Source organism: Leuresthes tenuis, unplaced genomic scaffold (genome assembly GCF_036924035.1).
Source record: "Leuresthes tenuis unplaced genomic scaffold, fLeuTen1.0.hap1 SCAF_16, whole genome shotgun sequence".
Lineage (NCBI taxonomy): Eukaryota > Metazoa > Chordata > Actinopteri > Atheriniformes > Atherinopsidae > Leuresthes > Leuresthes tenuis.
In genome coordinates this window covers 1,959,397-1,986,497 of record NW_027325370.1, presented here as the reverse complement: position 1 = coordinate 1,986,497, position 27,101 = coordinate 1,959,397, and the positions used below count along the sequence as shown (strand labels likewise).

The following is a 27,101-nucleotide window of genomic DNA, read 5'->3' as shown; positions in this document are numbered from 1 at the left end:
CTTGTTTGGCACAGCTCAAACCCATCAGCCTTTCAGGAAAGGACTCCTAAAGAGACGGGAGCTAAAACAGAGCATTACGTTCCGCTTGTTCAGAGGGTTTTTAACCTTTCAAAAGGAGTTAAAGCCCATCAAGGAGGTGCAGGTTCTGCTTGTATAACAGATGTGTTTAAGGTCAGCTGTGCTGCTACCTGCTGGTTCACTGAACCAAAGCAGCTGATGCAAAGAGCCACAACAGGGGCTCTTTCATGAGAAAAGTTACAGGTGGAATTCACCAAAAGTGTCTCTAACTAAGCAGCTTCTCTGCTGAAGAGCAGAATCACATCATGACATGTCTTCAATCCTTTAAAGTGACATCAAAGATGAGAGCTGGAAGGAGACGGCGGGAGGAACGAGGAGAACAGAGGTAAACATGGAGGATTGGGGAGGGTTTGTTGTGCGTACCAGTCAGTGCACGGCGGGGTGGGCATGTGTCGACTTGTGTGTCTGTCTGTGTGAAGCCAGTGTTGTGGTGGGTCCTCACAGACCCCCAAAGGGCTGTTTCTGGGGTTCAGGCTTGGTCTTAAGTTTGGCTTAAAGCTGCGTTATTGGGCTAAAGAAGGAAGTGTGAGAGGGGGAGTCCTCACAGAGATAGAGGTATGTGTGAGCATCTGTGTGTGTTTGTGTGCGGAGGGGCGGATCCTCGTGAGCTTAAAGCCGGGTCAGAAACAGAGAGATCGGCAGAGCTGAGAGTGAGAGGCACTGAGGAGGGAACACACACTTTGACAAAGACAAGAGGTCCGTTGTGCGCACACACCAGGCTGTTTATCATCTGAAAACTCACACCCCTCGGACTCTGGACCACTGGAGGATACATCTCGCAGGACTTGGTTTCCCATCATGCACCAGCGGAGCCACTCAGAGCTCCAGGGGGCCTCGGCCCCACGGACTGCCCAGGATGGAGCCTCCTCATGGAGCTCCAGGCTGAGGGTTGAGTCCATCCGCCTCTGCCCGCTGAGGGGAGCTCGTGTCTGGGCTTGGCTGCTGCTGGGGGTCCTGCTGCTTCCTGGAGCCTGGAGCTTCCTGACCGAGGAGCAGGAGGAGCTGCTGGTGGAGCTTCACAACCACTACAGAGGGCTGGTTTCACCCAGCGCCTCGGCCATGCTGCCGCTGGTAAGACGCCTGCAGGGCACTCATGCAACCCCAAACTCACATTTACCACCAGAGAGGCGCTTAATGTCGAGATTACAAGCTAAAAACACCGTCATCCTTCAACTGCAGCTGCAGATTTACATGCAGGAGACTCTGTTTTCTAAGTAATTTTAGCCATAAAATCGATGACATTTGCACTTTCTTATTCTACTGAGACACAACATGGTTGTTCTGTGTTTAACCCCAAAATAAGACAATATTTGAGAGTTGTTTCCCTGTCTTTTCTCAGAAAACCATAAGGTTTTGTGCCTGTCTTCAGCCACCTTTAATTTTGTTATATATTGCCAGGAGGACAGGAAACTGGGGTTTTAATTTCTCATAGATGCAGCTAAAGAAATGGGAACAAATGATGTGTCTTTGTGACAAAGTGCCTAAAGATCCAGTTTAAAATGGCTTCTTTGCTAAGTTGTCTGTTCTGTGTCGACACAACACTGGTTCATCCCTTGAGTTAGGAGCCTTTTTTCTGCCTGAATGGTTCAAAGGTCAGAGTTAAGTGGCTGAACAAAGAAAAAACACTGAAAATGCTCAGGTACAAGGACTGAAAATGAGGGAAAAAGCAGAAAATGGCTGGCTGCTTGGAGTGAAACAGAAGGAAATGGGGGTTGGATCAGGACATCTGTGAAGTAAAGCATCTGTAAAAACACACGAGGTGATTAACTTACAGAAATATGCTATTGGAAGGCTTTTCTCCAGGCAGCGAGTCAGAAAACAATCAGAGAAACCCATCAGAACTCATCAGTTCCGCTCATGATGGAGCCATCAAACTGAGTCCTGATCAGCTGACTTTGAACTGGTTTTACTCACAGTTTGCATCAGAAGCTGGCAGCTGTGCTGAGGCGGCTCCAACGTCAGCATCTGCAACGAACTGAGGAGTCACGCCTGTGTCTGACTGCTTAAATCCACGCCCCTCACATGGAAATGTCCAGTTTATGCCGTCAGGACGGCTGTAACAGAGATAATCTGTCAACAGAAAACAGTCTGACGAACCGGGACTTTGGCTTCCAGCCCTGCTGCACCACATTGTTTTACTTGACATTTTTGAGGCTTTTAATGGTGTCTTTGTGGCCTCTTCAACACAACAGATTCGTGTGTTTGGCTGTAAATGTGCAGGGCTCTTTGGAGACATCCCACAACTCCGGTTCACATTAAACGGGTCAACGTGTTGCCAAATTAAATGGAGCAGCAGCCACTCAAAATGCAGGACCGGCTGATGTCATCACAACCAAAGTTGCACCTTTTTAGGAACTATTTTGTTCTACCTAAACGTGAAAAGTACCCAAATGAATCGGTAGCTGTTATCAGCTGATTGGAGAGTCGTATCTCTGTAGGTGTGAGCTGTTAGAAAACTCCATCCTACTCATTCATGCAGGTTAGGTGAAGGCAAACCCAGGTGCTCTCCAGGCTTTTAAAGGCGGTGGACATGAGGTGCAGAGCCTCTTCACGGCTCATCTGAGGCTCATTTGAAGCCTGCTCTTTTCTCAGCTGTCTTTGTTTCATGGTTTAACGGAGCATGGGTGTTTCCTCTGTTTAAAATGGGAGAGAAACCCCACAGTTTTCTCACGTTTCTCCCTTTAAAGGTCGGGTCCCCGGAGTCCTTCTCACACAGGTATTGCAGAATAATGCCGTCACGAGGAGCCCTTCTTCATGCCTCGGCTTGAGTCCTTAAAGAGCTCCGGGTGTAATTCAACAGTTTAAACAACATTTAAAACATTGTTATTTCAGTTCAGAGGCTTTCTGTCATTTCATTTGCTCTCTTCCATGACGTCTCGTGTTTGTCAGAGCTGGAGAAGGACCTGAATGAACACGTTTTATCAGCCATGATGGCAGAAGCAGTCCTTTCATTCCAGAGAACCAAGGCTTATCTTTGAATGTGGCCTCCGGGCCTCTTTTTGCACACCATCCTGCACTGTTTGCAGTGAACTAAGCTCCAGAGTTTTGAAAGGAAATAAACAGAAGAGAAATGAACATGAAAATATTCATCAGAGCAGACTAAACTCAAACATTGTTTCAGTTCATCAGACTTTAAAATGAACTCTGTATTTATATACATTCACGGGTTTCATATTCTATTATTTTTACATTCATTGCTTAAGATTTATAACTTTATCTTGACCCAGAACAGTTTTGAACCTCATTATATTTCCTTCCAGGCAGCCACACCTTCTTTTAAAGTGGTGTTGAGCAATAGTTCTCCAGGCTTTCTGAAGATCTTATCAGTCCAGTATTTAACTCTGGCCTTTGAATCATTCAAGCAGAAAAAAGGCTCCTAACTCAAGGGATGAACCAGTGTTATTCTGTCACTGGAAGCATCCTCTGATGCTTTGAGCCTGAAGATAAGATGCATTAAGATTTTACTGTGAAACTTTATCAAAGACCATCATTTCTTCCAGACTTTCTGTAATCTTTAAAGTGTCCTGATCAACAGTTCTGCAGCTTTCTGTAACCTTTAAAGTGTCCTGATCAACAGTTCTGCAGCTTTCTGAAGCTCTTTCACAGTTTTTCTTTGGACATTTTCTGCTTTTTCACTCATCTTCAGTCCTTGTTCCTGAGCATTTTCAGTGTTTTTTCTTTGTTCAGCCACTTAACTCTGAGCTTTGAAGCATTCAGGCAGAAAAAAGGCTCCTAACTCAAGGGATGAACCAGTGTTGTGTCGACACAGAACAGACAACTTAGCAAAGAAGCCATTTTAAACTGGATCTTTAGGCACTTTGTCACAAAGACACATCATTTGTTCCCATTTCTTTAGCTGCATCTATGAAAAACAGCAAAGAAAACACAGTTTGACAGACAGAAAATAGGATTTCTGCAGCAACAAGGTGATTCCCAAAGAGCTATTAGCTGAAAACTTGGCATATCTCAGCATGGTGTGCAGTGTGTCCTTAAAACATTTGAGGAAACTGGACAAGTGGAGGACAAAAGAAGAAGTGTCAGGCCTAAAAAACTATCTACAGCAGATGAACAGGATCTGAAAGTGATGTCCTTAAGAAAGAGGAAAAAATCCAGCTGTGACCTGACAGGACCTGAGAGATGCATCTGGACCTTCAGCTGATCCATCTACTGTTGGCCCAAGCCTCATCAGAAATGGGCTCCATGGAAGGGTGGCTGTCAAGAAGCCGTTCTTAAGGAAGGGAAACAGGGAGAAAAGGCTGAGCTGTGCCAAATGACACAAGAAGTGGACTGAAAATCAGTGGCAACAGGTCTTATGGAGGGATGAATCCTCCCCAGAGCCCGGACCTCAACATTATTGAAGCAGTGTGGGATCATCTGACAGAGAACGGAACAAAAGGCAGCCCACATCCAAAGAAGAGCTTTGGGATGTCCTTCAAGAAGCCTGGAGAACTATTCCTGAAGACTCCTTAAAGAAATGACAGAAAGCTTGTCTCAGAGGGTTCAGGCTGTGTTGGAGAATAAAGGAGCTCAGACCAGATATTCACTTTAAAGCTGCTGAGAACTGAGAAAAAACTCTGTTTCTGCCTCAGATTCTGGGTTTATGTTCATGTTTGAACATGTTTCAGTGAATCTCTGCAGCTGCTTCCTGTTCTACTGGAAATAAATGGTAGATGTGGGGTGGATCAGGACTTTTGGACAGACTCGTGTCTCATTTCTGATAAGCAGTAACATCCAATCAAGAGACAACATTGTGATTCTTCTCTGGAGGATTTTTACTTTTTGTTCAGATGTTTTTGGAGGTGTTTCATCCTCTCGAGGAAAGCGTCAGTAACGTAATATTGAAGAAAACCCAGGCAGACGCTGCTGCTGTGCTCAGATGATTTAGATCAGCTGCCTGTTGCAGTGAAATAGAACAAGCTTCAAAGGTAAATTTGTGGTTTGAATAGATTTAACTTGGTTCCAAAGGTCCTGGGTGTATATTAGGGCAGATGTATGAGGTCCAGATCAAAGGTTGCAATAAAAAAGAGGAAGGAGTTTCATTTCAGAGGCAGACAAGGAAAAGAGAAGTCGAACTGACTCTGTCTGGCCTGAAATCTTTGTTTATGTCTTCATTTTAAGCCCATTAGAGAACTGATCCCCGTTTCCTAATACTCTTCCATCTGCACTCATCTCTTTCTGGACACTCAAACTGCAGTTTGTGAGCTTTGAATTAGTCTCAACATGAAGTCTTTGCTTTGGTTGCAAAGTGATTGCAAGCAGGACAGTTTATGAGCCACGATTTTACTGTTTTCTTTGGACCGTACAAAGTTTGTACCACCCAGACGCAGAGCTGTCAGGCAGAGTCTCACTTCTCAGATAACGTCTGACAAACGTCTTTATTGAGGCTGCACATGTCAGGAAAACATTCGATATTAACAGGAGAACTTCAGCCTCATTAATGCACCAATATACTGTGCAGCCCCAGTTCTAACAGAAAAATGGATGTTTTGATCGGATGCAGCTCCTAACATTTGTTTAACAAAGATTCCATGAAATTCTAAATGAAAACAAGCCTAATTCTTCTAAATCAAGCTTGTTTTTTTATTTAAAGATGGATTTATCCCATTTAAAGTAACACTGGAGACTTTGGAAAATGTTTGTGCTCGATGGCACCATGACGGCACAAAAACAAATCTGAGCCCTGCACATGTACAACCATGCACACATTTTTGCTTCTTGCATTGAAATAAAAGCCCACAGGCTGGAAACTGTTTTATCTCAGAATCGTGTCACATAGTTTTAAGGTTAAAAAACGTATTTAATGTTGCTTTAAATATACATATCTCACAAAAAATCACAAGTTTTGTGGCTTTGCAGCACAGATAACATCTAATAGTTCTATTTGATAGATGCTGTGATGACCTTTGACCTCTCTGAGTTGTGTTAGCATCCAGGATCTCACCAGGTGTTCATACCTGTGCTCCGGCGATGCTCTGCAGACTTTTGTTTCATGTCCCTTCCTATAAAATCTGAATGAGTTCCAGATGTTAGATTTGCTGTTGTGTTACAAACTCAGACTGTCGGACACACTTTTACGGTCGGATGTGAGCAGGGTCTCTCTTTACTGGTCAGTCTACGTTCCCATCCTCACCGATGGTCCCGAGCTGTGGGGAGAGACCGAAAGAACGAGATCGCAGATACAAGCGAAGGAAATGGGCTTTTGGGTCCTCCCTTAGAGATAGGGTGAGAGGCTCAGTCATCCGGGAGGGGCTCGGAGTAGAACCGCTGCTCCTCCGCATCGAGAGGAGTCAGATGAGGTGGCATCTGGTTAGGATGCCTCCTGGATGCTTCCCTGGGGAGGTGTTCTGGGCCCGTCCCACTGGGAGGAGACCCGGGGAAGACCCAGGACACGTTGGAGAGACTATGGCCTGGGAACGCCTCGGGGTCCCCCCGGAAGAGCTGGAGGAGGTGGCCTGGGACAGGGAGGTCTGGATGGATGGATGGATGGATGGATGGATGATGGATGGATGGATGGATGGATGGATGATGGATGATGGATGATGGATGGATGATGGATGGATGGATGATAGATGGATGATGGATGGATGATTGATGGATGGATGATGGATGGATGGATGGATGGATGATGGATGGATGGATGGATGGATGGATGGATGGATGGATGGATGGATGATGGATGGATGATGGATGGATGGATGAATGGATGGATGATGGATGGATGATGGATGATGGATGGATGGATGGATGGATGGATGATGGATGGATGGATGGATGGATGGATGGATGGATGGATGGATGATGGATGGATGATGGATGGATGATGGATGGATGGATGGATGATGGATGGATGGATGGATGGATGGATGGATGGATGGATGGATGATGGATGGATGATGGATGGATGATGGATGATGGATGGATGATGGATGGATGGATGGATGATGGATGGATGGATGGATGGATGGATGGATGGATGATGGATGGATGGATGGAGGGATGATGGATGGATGGATGCAAGGATGGATGGATGATGGATGATGGATGGATGATGGATGATGGATGGATGGATGGATGGATGGATGGATGGATGGATGGATGGATGGATGATGGATGGATGCAAGGATGGATGGATGAATGGATGATGGATGGATGGATGGATGATGGATGGATGATGGATGATGGATGGATGGATGATGGATGGATGGATGGATGGATGGATGGATTGATGGATGGATGGATGGATGGATGGATGATTGATGGATGGATGGATGGATGGATGGATGATGGATGATGGATGGATGATGGATGGATGATGGATGGATGGATGGATGGATGGATGGATGGATGGATGGATGGATGGATGATGGATGATGGATGATGGATGATGGATGGATTGATGGATGGATGGATGGATGGATGGATGATTGATGGATGGATGGATGGAGGGAGGGATGGATGGATGGATGGATGGATGGATGGATGGATGGATGGATGGATGGATGATGGATGGATGGATGGATGGATGGATGGATGGATGGATGATGGATGATGGATGATGGATGGATGATGGATGGATGGATGATAGATGGATGATGGATGGATGATTGATGGATGGATGATGGATGGATGGATGGATGGATGATGGATGGATGGATGGACGGATGGATGGATGGATGGATGGATGGATGGATGGATGGACGGATGGATGGATTGATGGATGGATGGATGGATGGATGGATGGATGATTGATGGATGGATGGATGGATGGATGGATGATGGATGATGGATGGATGATGGATGATGGATGGATGATGGATGGATGGATGGATGGATGGATGGATGGACGGATGGATGGATTGATGGATGGATGGATGGATGGATGGATGGATGATTGATGGATGGATGGATGGATGGATGGATGATGGATGATGGATGGATGATGGATGGATGGATGGATGGATGGATGGATGGATGGATGGATGATGGATGGATGGAAGATAGATGGATGGATGGATGGATGGATGGATGGAGGGAGGGAGGGAGGGATGGATGGATGGATGGATGGATGATGGATGGATAATGGATGGATGGATGATGGATGGATGGATGGATGATGGATGGATGGATGGATGGATGGATGGATGATGGATGATGGATGGATGATGGATGGATGGATGGATGGATGGATGGATGGATGGATGATGGATGGATGGAAGATAGATGGATGGATGGATGGATGGAGGGAGGGAGGGAGGGAGGGAGGGATGGATGGATGGATGGATGGATGATGGATGGATAATGGATGGATGGATGATGGATGGATGGATGGATGATGGATGGATGGATGGATGATGGATGGATGATGGATGGATGATGGATGGATGGATGGAAGATAGATGGATGGAAGTGCTTTCCATTCACCAAACATAGAATCAAAGCATCCACACCAGACTTCCACAGCGCTGGTTACAGAACCATCTGATGCGGCTCAGCCACCAACATGTCTAACCAGGCTAACTGCCACTAAGCTGCTGCCCCCGTGACCTGGATAAGCGGTATCTGATGGATGGATGGATGGTAAACACACACACATCCACCCATGGTCCCTCCCCCGAAGGAGCCTTCAAAGTCTTTATGAAACATTAGGATCAGTGCAGGGATGTCATGAAGGTCAGAACTGTCTGATCTCCCCACAAACCCAACGCAAAGCGCTTCAGTGACAACATTTGTACTGTTTTATTATCCTGATTAGAAGAGGAAGGGAGAGAAAAACTCCTTAAAGGAGCTGAAAGTTTCATCTTCTGAATATTTTGACCCCATTTTATTTTAAAACAGCTGCTCATTAAGCCAGTGAGTCTTTGTCAAGCTTTTCCTGGCGAGTCTGAGCGTCTCAGGTGAGCTGCAGCTGTTTGGTTCTGCGTTTTCCGGGCAGGTCGGGACCGGCTCTTTGCTTTGGTTTGGTCGTTGGACCGGAGAGGAGCTTGTTATGGATTTCACTTGTTATGGAGATGTTTTTCCAGTCTCCTGCGAGCCTGTTTAGAATAAAGATTAAACACGAAGGAATGGACATCAGGAAAGGTTCTGAAGAGCAGCTGAACTGAGATCCCAGTGGGTCAGAAGCATGAATGGAAACCCTCACTTTAAGGTTTAACCCTCCTTTTGTCCTGATGATTCATTTGAGCTTAAATGAATGTCTGTCTCCTATAATTTGGTATTTTTGAGAGCATTTTTTGTTAAAACGCCTGTTTTTCTGTGTGTTTGCTATCAAACACATGGGGAAAATAAAGGTTGGCAGTCTGATGAGCAGCAACTCCAACTATTTTCACACAGAGTTACCCCCTGAGAGCAGGACCACAGGATTGTGGTGGAGGACCCATTAGGAACAATTAATCAAATTATTCAAGCAAAATTATAAGGAGATAATCCCTGGCTTTGCTTTGGGTTGGGCAGGGTTCACAGGCATGCAGTAAATGAATGAGTGGAGCCCTCACAGTGAATTATGCCTGCGTGTGTTTGGGAAAGCTGCAGCCACAGCTCATGTCTGATTTATTCTGAAGGGACTCCAGCTGTTTTTATTCTCTCCAGTTGATGCTGGTGGCTGTGAATGAAATATTTGATTCATTCTTAAATACCTTTTGCAGATTTTTTTATAATCAAAGAACGTGTAATTTACACGTGTAATTGGATGGATGGATGGATGATAGATAATGGATGGATGGATGGATGGATAATGGATGGATTGATGGATAGATGGATGGATGGATGATGGATGGATGGATGGATGGATGGATGGATAATGGATGGATGATGGATGGATGGATGGATGGATGGATGGATGGATGGATGATGGATAATGGATGGATGGATGGATGGATAATGGATGGATGGATGGATTGATGGATGGATGGATAATGGATGGATGGATGGATTGATGGATGGATGGATGGATGGATGGATGGATGGATGGATTGATGGATGGATGGATGGATGGATGGATAATGGATGGATGGATGGATGGATAATGGATGGATGGATGGATGGATGGATAATGGATGGATGGATGGATTGATGGATGGATGGATGATGGATGGATGGATGGATGGATGGATAATGGATGGATGGATAATGGATGGATGGATGGATGGATAATGGATAATGGATGGATGGATGGATGGATGGATAATGGATGGATGGATAATGGATGGATGGATGGATGATAGATAATGGATGGATGATGGATGGATAATGGATAATGGATGGATGGATGGATGGATGGATGGATAATGGATGGATGGATGGATGATAGATAATGGATGGATGATGGATGGATAATGGATAATGGATGGATGGATGGATGGATGGATGGATGGATGGATAATGGATGGATGATGGATGATGGATGATGGATGGATGGATGGATGGATGGAGAAGTTTCACGTCTCTGATCTTGTGGCTGATTGTTGCACCGTTGGATTAAAGCTAAATTAATCTAATTTAATGTGATGCAAAGAAAGTTATTGTTAAAAAACTGGTGAACAAAACCATTTCAGTTTGTGTGTTAAAAGCATTTAAAACTGGAATCCAACAGCTTAATCTGACTCAAAATGTGCAACAGATTTCAACAGGAAAACATTGCTTTAACACCTGAAACAAAAGGTCAGTTGGTGACATTTCATGTGCTTCATGTCGATTTTAACTTTAACCAGTTCGACATCAACCATGAACTTAACACACGTTTGGAAATGTTTATATTATCCTATTTATTGCCTTGTTTATCACATATTATTATTCATATCTGCCAGAAATCAAAGTACACACAATGTATGGCACACATCCATTTCAATAACCCCCCTCCACACTTTCAGTGCCTCAACCGCATTATTAATTCACTGAGTGCATGAAAACAAAAGGCTGTTTGCACAGGTTGGCAGATCGGATGGATCGTTGCCTTAGTTAAGATGAAGAGTTAATGCAGGCCTGGTTTCCAGGAACCGGCGGGTGTTTCCCTCTGCATACGTCCTCCACTTGATAACACGAGTCAAAAGAGGAATGTGGGAGAAATTTCCTCCTGCAGGGCAGACAGCGAAGGAGTCAGCGATCAGGGTTGAGCAACAGGAGGACGAAGGCTGTTGGGAAAGAGCCGCGAGACGAAGACAAGGAACAGAGTGTTTAGATAGGGAGAAATGAAAATTAGGTTGTGAATGAATCTGTGTCACGAGGAATGAGTGAATGTGTGCAAATATGAGCAGAGCAGGAGGTCTCAGCCTGGCTCTGTTGGTATGGAGGCCCCACAGGGACACATATTCGTGTTTTGCTTTTTCACTTTCAGCTGAAGTAGAGTTTAAAATGTAGGTGAGATGCATGAGAGCTGAATCTGTTGGAAGAGACAAAAAGGAGAAGGTGAGGGAGAACGAAACAGAAGGGGGGGCAAGTTGCAAAATCAGGAGGAAGACAGTGAAGAAGTGAGATTAGACGGTAGAGCCGGAGGAGGAGGGCAGCTGAACTGAGGAAATTACTAAAGATTTACTCCAGCTTTTGTTGGCAGAGGAGGGATCTGTAAAATGTTGCTGGAACCATAACGTGGGACTGGACAGAGACGGCCCAGTCGGCCCGGTTCAGATCAAACCCTCCAAACGGGTCCACATCCTGCGGCTGAATGTGGTTCTTCAGAACTACACCAGCTCAGACCTTCCTGCAGTGGTTCAGACTGAAACAAACCTGAACCAGGACCCAGAGAAAATCCCCTCAGCTGGAGACCCCGGGATTCTGAAATATGAGATACCAACATCTGCACTGAAGCCTGTTCTGCTGATTTTTGGTGCTGAGGAAGTGATTCACAAACCTGCAGGACGGGATGTCTTTAAGCAGCAGGAATTTAATTAATCTCTCCTCCCACCTCCAACAACATGCATGTTAGCTTAACTGGCGTCTCTAAAACTGTCCCTAGGACTGACTGCTGACCTGTCCATGGATGGATGGATGGATAATGGATGGATGGATGGATGGATGGATGGATGGATGGATGGATAATGGATGGATGGATGGATGGATGGATGGATGGATGGATGGATGGATGGATGGATGGATGGATGGATGGATGGATGGATGGATGGATGGATGGATGGATGGATGGATAATGGATGGATGGATGGATGGATGGATGGATGGATGGATGGATGGATGGATGGATGGATGGATGGATGGATAATGGATGGATGGATGGATGGATGGATGGATAATGGATGGATGGATGGATGGATGGATGGATGGATGGATGGATAATGGATGGATGGATAATGGATGGATGGATAATGGATGGATGGATGGATGGATAATGGATGGATGGATGGATAATGGATGGATGGATGGATGGATGGATGGATGGATGGATAATGGATGGATGGATGGATGGATGGATGGATGGATGGATGGATGGATGATGGATGGATGGATGGATGGATAATGGATGGATGGATGGATGGATGGATGGATGGATGGATAATGGATGGATGGATAATGGATGGATGGATGGATGGATGGATGAATGGATGGATGGATGGATGGATAATGGATGGATGGATGGATAATGGATGGATGGATGGATGGATAATGGATGGATGGATGGATGGATGGATAATGGATGGATGGATAATGGATGGATGGATGGATGGATAATGGATGGATGGATGGATGGATGGATGGATAATGGATGGATGGATGGATGGATGGATAATGGATGGATGGATGGATGGATGGATGGATGGATGGATGGATGGATGGATGGATGGATGGATGGATAATGGATGGATGGATGTATGTATGTATGGATGGATGGATGGATGGATGGATGGATGGATGGATGAATGGATGATGGATGGATGGATGGATGGATGGAGAAGTTTCACGTCTCTGATCTTGTGGCTGATTGTTGCACCGTTGGATTAAAGCTAAATTAATCTAATTTAATGTGATGCAAAGAAAGTTATTGTTAAAAAACTGGTGAACAAAAACATTTCAGTTTGTGTGTTAAAAGCATTTAAAACTTTTAAAACCACAAACCTGCAGGACGGGATGTCTTTAAGCAGCAGGAATTTAATTAATCTCTCCTCCCACCTCCAACAACATGCATGTTAGCTTAACTGGCGTCTCTAACATTATCCCTAGGACTGAGTGCCGACCTGTCCAGGTGAACCTTGCCTCTCGACCGCTGGGATAGGCTCCAGCCCCCCGTGACCCAACCGCCGGATTAAGCGGGTATAGAAGATGGATGGATGAGTTGAATTAAACTATGTTAGCTTAACTGGCGTCTCTAACATTGTCCCTAGGACTGACTGCCCTGCAAAACCAGAGTAGAAAATCAGGTTTCCATTCAAATGTATTTAATACCTGGAAAATCAACTAAATTCAATGCTAATTTCTGTGCTTTTCCATCCACAAAAATGAAGTTATAAAGAAGCAGTGACTGAGAATACTGAGCTTATAGCAACCACCTCACATGCCACAAAGCCACTGTCCCAACTGTATCAGAGGTTATCAGGAGAGGAAATAATCAAGTCTTCTTCAGTGATTTCCACCTGGGAAAAAGCCCCCACAGTGTTTACCTCTCAGTCTATCCTGAACTATCTCTGCTCTTCATGTTTCTTCCTCTTTGGTTCCCAGCTGCCTCCACAAACGCTAATTATTGCCTCCTGACCAGTTCGCTTCTTTTTATAGACATAAAATGTTCATTCTGAGGTCATAAAAGCATAAGGAAGTCAATCTGGTTGTGTGTACCGTTGAGCTGAGCTAGTTAAAGTTCAACTTGGCTTTTTACCTGGACCAGCATCCTTTGTTTGTGTGCACAGTCCAGTTAATGACTTAATGTGTCTGACACTGGGAGGAAACATCCTGCTGCCTCTAACTTCCTCCGCTGGGGCTTCATGGTCCATGTAGTCCAGCTGAGTTCACCGCTCAGATGCTGTCTTTAAGTCACTTTAACGGTGATTCTGTGGTTATAAAACCAGGGTTTTATTAGAGCAGAGCGACAGTCTGGAAATGCTTTAAGTGAGTCTGAATGGGCTGATTCTCAGTCCCAGTTTCAGTCTCCAGCTGCACCATCTGGACGTGTTTCCCTACAATAGACTAGTCTTGATTGGACTAAAGCAACAGTTACTCTCACTACTAGAAAGGTATATTTTTTAAAAGTCGACTCATCGATGGAGGCGGTCGGTGGCATCGTTCTGGAGCCAGAACTGAGCGGGCAGCTCCTGCAGATTACAGACGCTATCACAGTTTGTTCATGGAGACAGAAAGAGCAACACAATCAGCTGTTCACAAACCAGATGACCTCCAGTTCAGGCACAGGGAGGACCGTGAGTGTGTGTGCGCTCGCTGCTGATGAGTCGTAACACGGACCAGATGCTGAGCGAGCCCAGGGAGAGAAGAATGTGAAGGAGAGCCCTGACCATTGTTTGCATGTGTGTGTGTCATCGCTGAACAAATAAACACACTCGGGGAGATTAAATTCAGCGTTCTGTTGTTCATTCTTTGGGTTTCTTGACAACTGGGACTCAAACCACGAGACACAAACATCAGGGCGAGTTTTGTCAGGAATCTCATGCGTGCAGCAGGAGGCAAACGGCGTCCTGTCGGTATAACAGCGACTTTACACATTCAGAACATAGAATAAGTGTTTCTTTAGTTATTATCTGGACTGTGCAGCATAAAAGGAAGATTCAGCACCTTCCAGTGTCTCTGGTTTCACATTATGTGCAGGTTCATACTGTAATCTAACTATTTGTATACCTTTCTGACATGAAAGTTCAAAGTTCAAAGGAACCTCAGCAGCAACAAACTTATAATCCAACCGGCTGTGGAACATGATAGAAGTGGTGACAGATGCAGTAATAAACTGTTTACAAGCATCTCCGTCTCAGTAAATCATAGATTTTCATAAAAATGTGAACAGAAAAGGTCAAAAGAAAAGAGAAAAACATTTAGAGACAATATTCTGAATCCTATCTGACCGTCGAACATTAAAACGATGTGACTCACCGACTGTTTCTGGACTCAGTGACTGAATAATATCCCAGAGATTCTCTCAGTCAACCTCCTGTGGATGTCCACCACTGTCTTTGTTGGTTTTTCTCCTTGAGATTTATTTCCAATGGTGGCAACTACTTCTTCTGTTGAATTACAACCACTGACTACACATGTGTAGAGGTTATTTTATGTTTATGCATTTAGCAGATGCTTTTATCCAAAGCGACTTACAGGTAGGAGATAGGGGTTTGAACCCAGGTCTCCCACACGAAAGGTGGCGATAAAAGCACTACACTATCCAGGTGCATCCCTATGGTGCATCCCTATGGTGCATCCCTATGGTGCATCCCTATGGAGCATCCCTATGGTGCATCCCTATGGTGCATCCCTATGGAGCATCCCTATGGTTCATCCCTATGGTGCATCCCTATGGAGCATCCCTATGGTGCGTCAGTATGGTGCATCCCTATGGTGCATCCCTATGGAGCATCCCTATGGTTCATCCCTATGGTGCATCCCTATGGAGCGTCCCTATGGTGCGTCCCTATGGTGCGTCCCTATGGTGCGTCCCTATGGTGCGTCCCTATGGAGCATCCCTATGGTGCATCCCTATGGAGCGTCCCTATGGTGCATCCCTATGGAGCATCCCTATGGTGCATCCCTATGGTGCATCCCTATGGAGCATCCCTATGGTGCATCCCTATGGTGCATCCCTATGGTGCATCCCTATGGAGCATCCCTATGGTGCATCCCTATGGAGCGTCCCTGTGGTGCATCCCTGTGGTGCATCCCTATGGAGCATCCCTATGGTGCATCCCTATGGAGCATCCCTATGGTGCATCCCTATGGTGCATCCCTATGGAGCATCCCTATGGTGCATCCCTATGGTGCATCCCTATGGTGCATCCCTATGGTGCATCCCTATGGTGCATCCCTATGGTGCATCCCTATGGTGCATCCCTATGGAGCATCCCTATGGAGCATCCCTATGGTGCATCCCTATGGTGCATCCCTATGGAGCATCCCTATGGTGCGTCCCTATGGTGCGTCCCTATGGAGCGTCCCTATGGTGCATCCCTATGGAGCGTCCCTATGGAGCGTCCCTATGGAGCGTCCCTATGGAGCGTCCCTATGGAGCGTCCCTATGGAGCGTCCCTATGGTGCATCCCTATGGTGCATCCCTATGGTGCATCCCTATGGTGCATCCCTATGGTGCATCCCTATGGTGCATCCCTATGGTGCATCCCTATGGTGCATCTATCATGTATTTATTGTAAGGTTCTTTACCTTTGTTGGTGATCCAGGTGCACCTGCATGTAAGCGATCATAGCCTACCTCCCTTCAATCATATGTGACCTTTACTGACTGCCAGAGAATCTGCTGAACTGTGAAAATAACGTGACAGTTTACCTTAACAAAGGCTTTTCAGCCCCAAATGTGATGCAATTCTAACCATATCCAACAACTAAATTCATCAACTCAGAAAAGAAAACTAAAGCACAGACAAACCTGGGAACATAAATACTGTGGGTGAGGTTAGCTGAGAGAGACTGAATACAGGTGAGAAGGTGGAACAAGAGACAAAACAGACTAATACAAACAGAGGAAATCCTGATAAAAACCAATAACTCCAGAACACAAACAAACTATGAGCTTAAACAGAGAGAAACAGTAAAGCAAGAAATAATCAAACCACGAAAAGACCGGAAACCCAAAGCATCAAAGCCCAGATAAGCGTGAATCATGCCGATATCAGACAATCACAAACCAACATTTCAGCAAACTCAGCAGCATTTTATCCTGCAACTAAACAGAAAACACAACCAAATACTTTCTCCTTGTTTTCCACCTCAAATCCTGCAAAAAGACACGGCGTTCGGCATCTTCTGGCTTCCCAGCTCTGACCGTGGACCTCATCCTTCTGCAGTGTTTTGGCTCAGGTGGTCTGAGTCTATTTAACCTGGCTGCCCCTCTCTTTCTGCCTTCAGGAGGCAGACCTTCAGCACCTAACTTTAGTTCCCATCCAAACCCTTTACCCCTGATTTGCTGATGTTTCACTCGCCACAGCTTGTCTGTTTGCCCGCTAAATCCAGTTCCTGGATTTGAGGAACAGATCTGGATGTGCTCTGCAGTCACAGCTGGGTGATGTTAAAGACCTGCTGCGATAAAGAAAGACTACGTCTGAGCGTGGGAACCACTATTGGACTTCAAACTGACACCTGTGGCTGGTCTTTCGGGGGAAATCTTTGGCGATGTTTCATTTTCTTGTTTTCCGGGGATGTTGAGTCAATATCCCACATGAGTCTTTATCTACGGCTCAGCAGATCAGTTACTGAGGAGGAAACTGATGCTGTGCTGATGCTGTGGACAGGGTCAGAGGTCAGGTCAGGGATGAATGTGTGACGAGGTCCTGTAACAGCAGACAGTCCCTGGTTTTATCTGCGTTTAGAGGAAACAGGACGGAGAGAATGAAACACTTGATACGGGCGACTGTGAAGTCAGGACATCAAACTGTCCAGACTTCATAAACATCCAGCTCGACTGGTTGTTTTCAAACCACATCTGTCTTTTGAACATTTATGTTTTACAACCCAGTGGCTTTAGAATTTACAGTTCCACAATTATAATGAGCCAAACATCCATCTTAATGTCACCGGAAAGGGCAAAGAAGTCACGAGCTGAGGTTGTTTTAATGCTATATGAGAGCTTATGTAAGCCGTGTAAACAGTGTGTGTACGGCACAGTTTCACCGGCCATAAAACATGAATGCAAAACAATCACTCTGGTTGTAAAAGAGCAGCTCGACAGTGTTTGTGCAGCAGTAAAACGAAGCGAATCCAAAACAGCCAGACTGGAGTCATTAGGCTGATGAGAAACAGGTTCATAATTTCCACTTTAAATATGTGAGTTTAGTAACTTACAGTGTAAAAAATGACCCACGAGTTGAAGGTTTCTGCACCAGGAGTCAGTGAACAAAATGAAATGATTCACCACAGAAAACATCTGCCGGTGTATGATGTGCTGGTATGTCCTATACTGGTTTTCATTTACATGTCACACCCACTTCCCGTCAGAACCGAATCAGCTTTCAGGTCCCAGCTCAGTTGTTGGATCCAAATGCTTGAAGCAGAAGCAGTCAGCTGAAAGTCCTCCTCTGACCAGGAAGGGATGAGTTTGAGGCTGGAGGGGGCAAAGACAAAGAAGAACAGCTGGAATGTATAAAAAACATATTCACAATCTAGTTGTGGTGCAGGAAAATAGATTATTAAGGAGCCAGCTGAGGCAGCTATAGATCTGGCTGATTGTAAGCCGGCGCTGGTGGCCAAAAACCACTGCAGCAACATCTGTCACCACTGCATGGCACTGAAAAGCCAGCTGAAGTTCATCTAAACTGGAGAGTTCCTGTACCAAACTCTCACAGAACGAGAGGACATGCGAGTTACAGACCTTCTTTAATCTTCCCCCACTGACAAAGAGCATGGAAGCAGGCCCTGAAGAAGGACTCGTAAACCCAATCAAACCAAAGAAAATCCCCTGTAATTTCACTGGATTTGGCAAGATTTGCATGAATTTACATGTGTGACTGTTTCTGGCTCTTAACATACGATGTCAGTACAAAGTAAAGAATAAACAGAGCCACACAAATCACAAGGAAATGAGATTCATCAGGATAATTCACCAGAAGTGTGCAACCTGTTGACAGTTGTTCTGCTCTGGTTTAGTGTGTTTGTTGTAAAAGTAACCGGAGATTTGAACTCCGGCTGAGTTTTAAACCCGTTGCAGCTGGTTGTAGCTAATAGCTAAAGAACCACACACTCTACGATGTTTGTTCCACCGTGGCGCTCCCGTGGCGCTCCCGTGGCGCTCCCGTGGCGCTTCCGTGGCGCTCCCGTGGCGCTCCCGTGGCGCTCCCGTTCTAATCTGTTTGTTTCACTTCCTGGTTTAGTTTACAAAACACTACTTGATTTGGGTTAGAAAACTATGATGGCTAGGACTAAAATACATTCTTTTTACGAGGCAACTATCAAGTTAATGCTAATGCTAATGCTAATGTCATTTTGTTGGTTGCCTTGGTGACTCATTGACAACATGAGCTTCCTGGTTGTTGTTTAGGCTATTTAACAGTTAGGCCTGGGAAAAGATAAATAATATTTACATTTCACATCCATTCTTCGAACATAGCGTGGGGTAAAACTCTTCCCTGGGTTGTTTTTGGGATCTCGCCTTGTTTCCCACCGCAGACCTTTCACTCAGATCAGTCACCGACTACAGAAAGGATTCAGTTGTCTGAGTTCTGTCCTATTTATTGTGATATAATCTGTAAAGTGTGTATGATGGAGTGGTGGTTCCTTGCTTATGGACTTTATCTTGGGGTCAAACAAATAAACAAAAGGTTCAGAATGTACACTTTGTACTAAAACTGTCGGTTCTGGTTCTCTGCAGAAATGGGACCCGAATCTGAAGGTGGTTGCAGAGGGTTATGCAGCTAAATGTATCTGGAACCACAACCCAGAGCTGGAGGACACTGGGGAGAATCTATTTGCTGGTACCGGTCCTCTGGACCTCAGAGAGGCTCTAGAGAAATGGTTCTTGGGTGAGGCATAAAAACAGTGTTGAAATGCAGAAACTGTCCTTTTGAAAAGTGCCAGAGCTGATATAATGAACTGGAATGTGTTCTGTTGTGTGCAGAAAACCTGAAATATGACTACCACAACAACAGCTGCCATGAAGATGAGATGTGTGGACACTACACACAGGTCAGACTCGAGCATTTCTACGCCCAAACGTGTCCGTGTGGACTCCGTCGCCTCAGTTTGAACTGTGTGTGTTACAGATGGTGTGGGCAGGAACACACAAAGTCGGCTGTGCCTTCCATCGCTGCGAAACCATGGAGGGTCTGGGCTGGGACAGAGTCTCCTTCCTCGTCTGTAACTACTTCCCAGCGTTAGTACAAGTGCTGCAAACACTCCCCCTGGTGGACGAAGCGCTGAACTGCAGGATCCGAACAATAAAAATGATAAAGTAACGCCGCTTTGTGTGTTTTTGTGCGTGATCAGGGGGAACTACGAGGATGAGCTGCCCTACATCGAAGGCGACTGGTGCTCCAGATGTCCTGAAAACCTCCAGAAATGTGAAAACAACCTCTGTGGTACAACACTCTCCTTTTTGTTGACTATAAAGAAAATAGAAAATCTTTAGGATCCAAGCAGCTCGACAGCCTTCTTTCATGTTTAAGGTTTATATTTCAGTTTGTAATGAACATCATCTGGTGTTAAAACTCAGTAAATCCATCACACATCACACTGTGTCATTATTTAATGAGACAAAACACAGAAGCAGTGATTAAACTAGCTGGTGACTCTGAAGTGACCCAGAGTGTGAGCCTGGATGGTTTGTTTCTGTGTGGCTCTGTGATTGGCTGCTGAACCATCCTGCCTCACACCCAGGGACACCTGTTGTGTTGTTTAGTTAACTAGTTAACTTATGGTTAGTTTAGTTTGTGGTTATCCAGACTCAAATGAACCAACTAATTACAGAGTTGAGATTTTGTCTCATTTCTTGACTTTTCTGGAAACGTGGCTTTGGTTCTGTTGGTTCTCATTGGACAATCTGAGAGGGTCGTGAACGGGATTTTTCTTCTTTTGTGTTTTCTAGTTCCTGAAGAGAATGAAGATGAAGACGAGGTGACAGCTGATCCCTCCCTGCTGCCTCCAGAGGTTACTTCTACTGAGACAAATCCCCCCCCTGTCCCGTCTGCCACCACTGTTCCCGGTGACGTATCCATCCTCTTCACGGCCGGTTCTGAAGACGTCCCGCCGCCAGGAACCACTGCCGAGGCTCCTGACCCTTCAACGCTGAGACCAGAGGCCGGGGAAGACAGTCAGGACCAGAAGAAAAGGGAGAGAGAGCAAAGTACAAATAGGAAGGATGAAATATTGAAGATATTAAAACCAGATATGGTAACCAAGGCCCAAGCATCTGCTGGGTCGGTACCCACAGCTCCGGTCCTGTTAGCCTGTCTGACTGGAATCCTGACTCCCTGGGTGTGAGGACAAAGAGGAGCACAGATAACTCTCCTCACCTCTCCTGCATTGACTGCCTCGTCCATCCGCCCTGCGGTAACAAACTGTCTCCCCGTCCTCTTTAGAGCAAAATAGGTCAATTAATGATTCAAACTCACCAGAAAACAGCTGCTGTTTTCCCAACATATGCATAACGTCTGAGCTGAGAGCTTAACTCTGCCTGGAACCGCAGAGCATCACCGCCAGTAAAGCACCAGCCAGCGAGCTAAACGCTGTTTACTCAGTAAAACACATTCACATTATGTGCTTCGAGGGTTTTTTAAGTACTAACTGGAAAAAAGGGACATGGCTGCATTACTTCTAGATAAAACCCTTTTCTTTTCTGGAAGCGGCACCTGATGGCAGCCTTCAGACTGTCGTCCTCATCTCTTTGAGTGTTTAAATCTGTTTATGAAGTAGAAAGCTGTATCAGGGTGTGGTTCGTTTCAGCTTAACGTAAGAACTGGAAGTTAAATCTGAATGATACAACTATTAAAACCTTTCAAAATCTGAAGTCTTGTATTCGTTGCTAATAAATCTTGGAGCTGTGCAAGTGAAAGTCATCAAACTCGGCAGGACTCTCAGCTTTGTGCTGACACCTGCAGGCTAAAGCTAACGGCTAAAGCTAACGGCTAAAGCTAAAGGCTAAAGCTAAAGGCTAAAGCTAACGGCTAAAGCTAAAGGCTGCTGTTCAGAAGACGTAACGTCACAGTCGTAGTTCAGCCAAGTTTGGTAGAAATTGCATCTTCAATTTGAACATAAAAACGTGCCAAAATGTTAAAAACATTCTGCTCCATCAGTCAGTCCCTCAGACGCTGGTCTCCAAGTCTACATAGAGTCAGAATGTCTTAAATTAGCATGTCATATCGCCATTAAAGCGCACGTGAGCACGCCTGCGGTTGTGTAAAACTTTGGCCTTCTTTTCTTTCGAGGTTTTTTTGTTATAAACTCTTCACCGGTGCTGCCGGTTTAATTTTTTCACCAGATTTAGCCTGTTTTCAGTCGTCCTTTCAGTCAAAAACTATTCTTTCCATCAGAGGAACCGGCAGTTTTTCTGGGAAACACCCCCAGTATTTCTACATTTTAAGCCTGAGGGGCACCTCGGTTTGCCTCACTCTGTGCAGCAGCAGCAGAAAGAAGCTGCAGCAGCAGAAAGAAGCATAACTTTGTTTTATGACGTATTCAGAGTGATTTTGATTCGATCCAACAGAGCAGCAGCCTTTAAATGCTTTAAAAGTTACCAGATAGTTAACACATTGGTTTAATGGGCCTCTTTTCAGTCAAAACCTCAAACTCACTCTGACAACAGAAAAATATTCAAACGAAAGCAGCTTTTTGGGGAGTTCATCTGTAATATTATACTGTACATGTGAGCAGGAGAGCAGGAGAGAAGCAAATGTAAAGGACTGAAACAAAGCAGTTCAACTGCGATTAATGCTAATAGCATTAGCATAGCATTTTCTAATGCTAATAGCAACATTTTCTAATGTTTTTAGCAGACTTTGGGGACACTTAATTCAGTGTATGGTGCACTGACTTTCTGCATCATGTCTGTGAGTTTTCTGTGAAAAAACACCGAGCTCTACAGCTAAAACATGTCTTCTATTAGATGTTTCTGAAAGGTAAATCACATAATTGCTTAACAGTGTTTATGCAACAGACATTATTTTGTCATCATTTTGCTGAGAGATTTTCTCAGAATTCTTCAGGCAACATTAGGACGCTAACCAGCTAATTATAGACACAACCCTGAAACTAAGCTAGCTGTTTCCCTTCTCTTCCAGTCTTTGTGTTAAGTTTAGGCGAATAACGTCTGCACTTTTTGCACATGAGCTGTTTCAGCTGCTCAAACTCAGACATCCAAACATTTTCCTTAAGTAAAAGAACACTGACGCTGATTTAAGTATGTTGCACAGCTCATGATGACACCGTTTTGTTGCACTGATAAGGCAACAAAGACTCAGCCGCTTGTGAAAAAAAAGATTTCATCTGTTCAATTGTCTCCTGGGACACAACTTTCTCTCTTAATGTTGAATACCAACCAAGGCTCATGCCAAAACAGGAAACAGTCACAGTTCGTGGGCAACATGTGGAGGCTGAAGGATGGCACCAGGATGCTTTCATTTTTTAGATGCTTTTCCGTTCCTTACACATTATGAACTACTTATTTCATGGTATTTACACTAGAGAATTTGGCTTTTGTTGCTCTTTGGCTCCCCCTACAGTTGGACCATGTAATAAGGCCATCATGAAAAGAAAATCTCTGCGTAAACCCTGAATATGTGCAGCCAGACACATGCAAACCCAGAAAAATGTCAAGCTAACGAAAAGGCTGGAAACTGAAGTCATGAACTGTAGTAACAGAGGTGAGTTTACTTCAAAACGAGTCGAAGGCACATAGTTTCAAGCTCTCCAAACTTCTCTAGTGTTGCTTTAAACTGGGGTGGTTAAGGTGAGGAAACCATCATGGTGAGCGTTAAAGCTGACGCTGTAAAAATACAGTTTATTAAAATATCCTGGATTACTGGCAGCTGAGTCTCCTCCAAACTAAACGCGATGTTCAGCTAATCGACATTACTTTGAAAGCTGTCCTGAGTGGCATCAACTAGACTCATAGTTTTGTTTTCAATGATTATTTCACATTTTTCTCAGAATATAATCCAAGAAAAAGTCCATATTAAGGGGTTTACTGGTGATTATAATTATGATTGTCAGCCAGAAAGTCCCCAGTTTATCTTGTACTTTCAGCTGATTTACTACTCTTGTTTTTACTTGTTTTGTTAGGTTTAGTGATCACAAACCACCAGGTTACTGGTCTCCTTTTACTCGACAGAAAGACAGTTCACGTGTTCACGTGTCTGAGCTCTGTGCAGAACGACCTGAGACCAGAAACACATTAAGGCTGCAGAGAAGGGAACTCAGATTGTCTCCGATGTATCAGCTCTGAGTCCCAGAAAAGGATTTAAACATACAGCATCATCTGGAGGGAAAACCACCAAGTAGGAGACGTTTCACTGGGATTTTAGTGTTTGAAATAATTGAAATGTTTGTTGTGCTTCTTCTATCTACTGCACATACTCTCAGACTGGATCTACAGCTGGATTATTCTCATAATTTTCTCATTTCTGCTAAACTGTCAGCAGGAAATTACCACAATTATCTTGAATGACTTTAGCTAAGATGATGTAATTGTTTGTATATAAGATTAATAAAGAAATAAACCTTGTTTCTTCTTCATGGCATCTCAGATTTGTGATCATTAAAGGGGAACTCTGGTGTTTTTAAACCTTATTTCTGGCATGAAATACGTTCATCTCCTCACAGAGAACAGTTTGGTGAAAGCCGGCGTCCTTCAGAAGATATTTAGATAACTGGAGATCCATATAACGGAGTGAACGGGGCTTAGAGGATGCAGCCTCTAAATAAGGCATTATCTGTCTTTATTTCACCAATACTTTAAGAAGAATGAATGAATGAACGTGTGCTATAGCTCTGTTAGCTCATAGCTGCTGTTAGCTCATAGCTCTGTTAGCTCATAGCTGCTGTTATGTGGCTACTTGCAGCTATAGGAGAGCTAACGGAGGGATTTCTACACAGGCACTCTACTGGGACCACTTCATCCACACGCCCCCCTGCAGCACAGCTCATTCACTCCGGTAAGAATGTCCATCTTACTCAAAGTCGTCGTTCACATCGTCAAAATCTGATAAATATCCTGCCATGTTGCACAAAACTATCAGCAGCAAACTCTGTGTGAAGTTAGCCGACTGTCACAGAGCACGGAGTGAATAAACTGTGCTGCAGGGGGGCGTGTGGATGAAGTGGTCCCAGTAGAGTGCCTGTGTAGAAACAGAGAAAGAAACAACACCTCAGGCTGAAAGTTTGAAAGTTTAAAGAGACGAAAATAGACAAACAGATGGTGGAAGGGCAGGAGGAAGGAGAGAGTCAACAAGATGGTTGAAATATTGCTTAACGCCACATAACACTCCTCCACCCCTAAACACACACAGACACTACAAAAACCACCCCCCATGGACATGGACAATACACGCACCTTAGTTAGTCTAGTTTTGTCTTCAACATGAACCTGGGGACTCCTTGGCATTTACTTTACTCTGACTGTGAAATTCTTTTCTAGTTCTCTTAAGTGCAATTGTTATAGTGCAATATTTAATGTTTCTCTTTGCAATAACTCAGTGCAATATTTAATGTTTCTCTTTGCAATAACTCAGTGCAATTTTTAATGTTTCTTTTGACAATTAGTGCAATATATCAATAACTTAGTGCAATATACATGAATATATATATACTTATTTACCCTGCATATAGTTAGCTCTTAGCTCTTAGTTATAGAAAACATATTTATTGTATAGGAATAAGGTCTAGCTCTGTTACACTGGTAGCCAAGTAACGACATTTCGTTGTCAAGATTCACCTTGTGTTTTTTGTGCAATGACAATAAAGGAAGTCTAAGTCTAAGTCTAAGTCTAAGTCTAAGTCTAATATTCATTGCTAACTGCTCTTGGCGCTGTGAGGCTATTTCTGGGACTGGATGTGTGTGTTTGTGGGTGTGTAGCCTGCAGCTCCTCCTGAACTAAAGAGCATTTTCATTTCTTAAAACAATCATCAGTCTGTTTACATTCATACGAATGTACTTGTGTTCATATTTCATTTGAGGTTTGAGTGGAAATGTTCTTCAAAGTCTCCTGTCGTCCGGGCTCCGCTGGTTTATTACTGAGCAGCAACAAGGAGCGACTGAATGATGAGTAGGAAGGGAAAGAAATACATCAGAGATGCAAAGTGACCTCCAAAATATCCCAAACAACGGGTCAGAGAGTCATAAAACAATCTCATAGATCCAAAAAGACTAAAAAAAATTACCACATGAAGACGTTATACTGCTAAAAACAGACCAAATAGCTAAATTATCAATGAATCTTTATTAAAAACTGCAAAAATAAAAGCACAAAACAATCAAAAGTGTACAAAATATGTCAAATTACATGAAATAGAATCCGCTGAGGTGGTTTATCTCGTTAGGATGCCTCCTGGTCGCCTCCCTTTGGAGGTTTTCTGGGGACGTCCAGCTGGAAGGTGGCCCAGAGCTGACCCTGAACTCACTGGAGGGATTACATATGCTGTATTACAGAAAGAAGGCTGTATTACAGAAAGTAGAATGACTGTAGACCCATTGCATGACCCTGCATGGGACACAGCTGACCCAAAATGTATGGCGCATCCACAGAGTCCCAATTAGCCCACACACATGGTTACAGAAAGCGTGAGCTGGTCATCAGATTCACCCTGAATTTATTCAGATACTGCAGATGTACCATTCCGGAAAGGAGAAAGGAGAACATACAGTATGTTCAGTATGGAGAGAAAATCGACTCAATGCATCTATGTGTGCGTAACTTGCCCGAAGTTACGGACAAAGCGATAATTACGAATTCAAAAAGCCTCCTACAAACACAATAATTAGTTAAATACATGCACGAATCGTCTGACACACGCACACAAAGCGACATTTACCTACAGATCAGCGCGATCTTTTCACGCCTCACAGATTCGTCCCTACATGGTGCGTTTAAGTACTGGTGGAAAACTGGGTAATTTGAATATTCTTCCGATTCAAGCGTTAGTTCCCTCTAAACTTGGAACGGAACTTAAGGACATCACTTTCAGATCCTGTTCATCTGCTGTAGATAGTTTTTTAGGCCTGACACTTCTTCTTTTGTCCTCCACTTGTCCAGTTTCCTCAAATGTTTTAAGGACACACTGCACACCATGCTGAGATATGCCAAGTTTTCAGCTAATAGCTCTTTGGGAATCACCTTGTTGCTGCAGAAATCCTATTTTCTGTCTGTCAAACTGTGTTTTCTTTGCTGTTTTTCATAGATGCAGCTAAAGAAATGGGAACAAATGATGTGTCTTTGTGAC

General features: G+C 44.3%; 1 protein-coding gene across 1 annotated transcript; it reads left to right on the top strand.

Moving 5' to 3' along the window:
• Window positions 1-589: 589 nt before the first annotated feature.
• On the top strand, window positions 590-24,398 carry LOC140271767 (peptidase inhibitor 16-like). The gene is made up of 6 exons (XM_072367065.1): window positions 590-1,149; window positions 19,543-19,693; window positions 19,789-19,856; window positions 19,934-20,043; window positions 20,157-20,248; window positions 20,755-24,398. Exons 1-6 carry the CDS (start codon window positions 877-879, stop codon window positions 21,147-21,149), a joined length of 1,089 nt encoding a protein of 362 aa, XP_072223166.1. The 5' UTR covers window positions 590-876; the 3' UTR covers window positions 21,150-24,398.
• Window positions 24,399-27,101: the final 2,703 nt, after the last annotated feature.

Bases quoted from the DNA above. Each gene is read 5' to 3' on its own strand.
- LOC140271767 (XM_072367065.1), top strand. From the start codon at position 877: ATGCACCAGCGGAGCCACTCAGAGCTCCAGGGGGCCTCGGCCCCACGG. The intron at 19,694-19,788 runs GTGAGGCATAAA...TGTTGTGTGCAG, and splicing joins TCTAGAGAAATGGTTCTTGG to AAAACCTGAAATATGACTAC. The intron at 20,044-20,156 runs GTTAGTACAAGT...GTGCGTGATCAG, and splicing joins GTCTGTAACTACTTCCCAGC to GGGGAACTACGAGGATGAGC.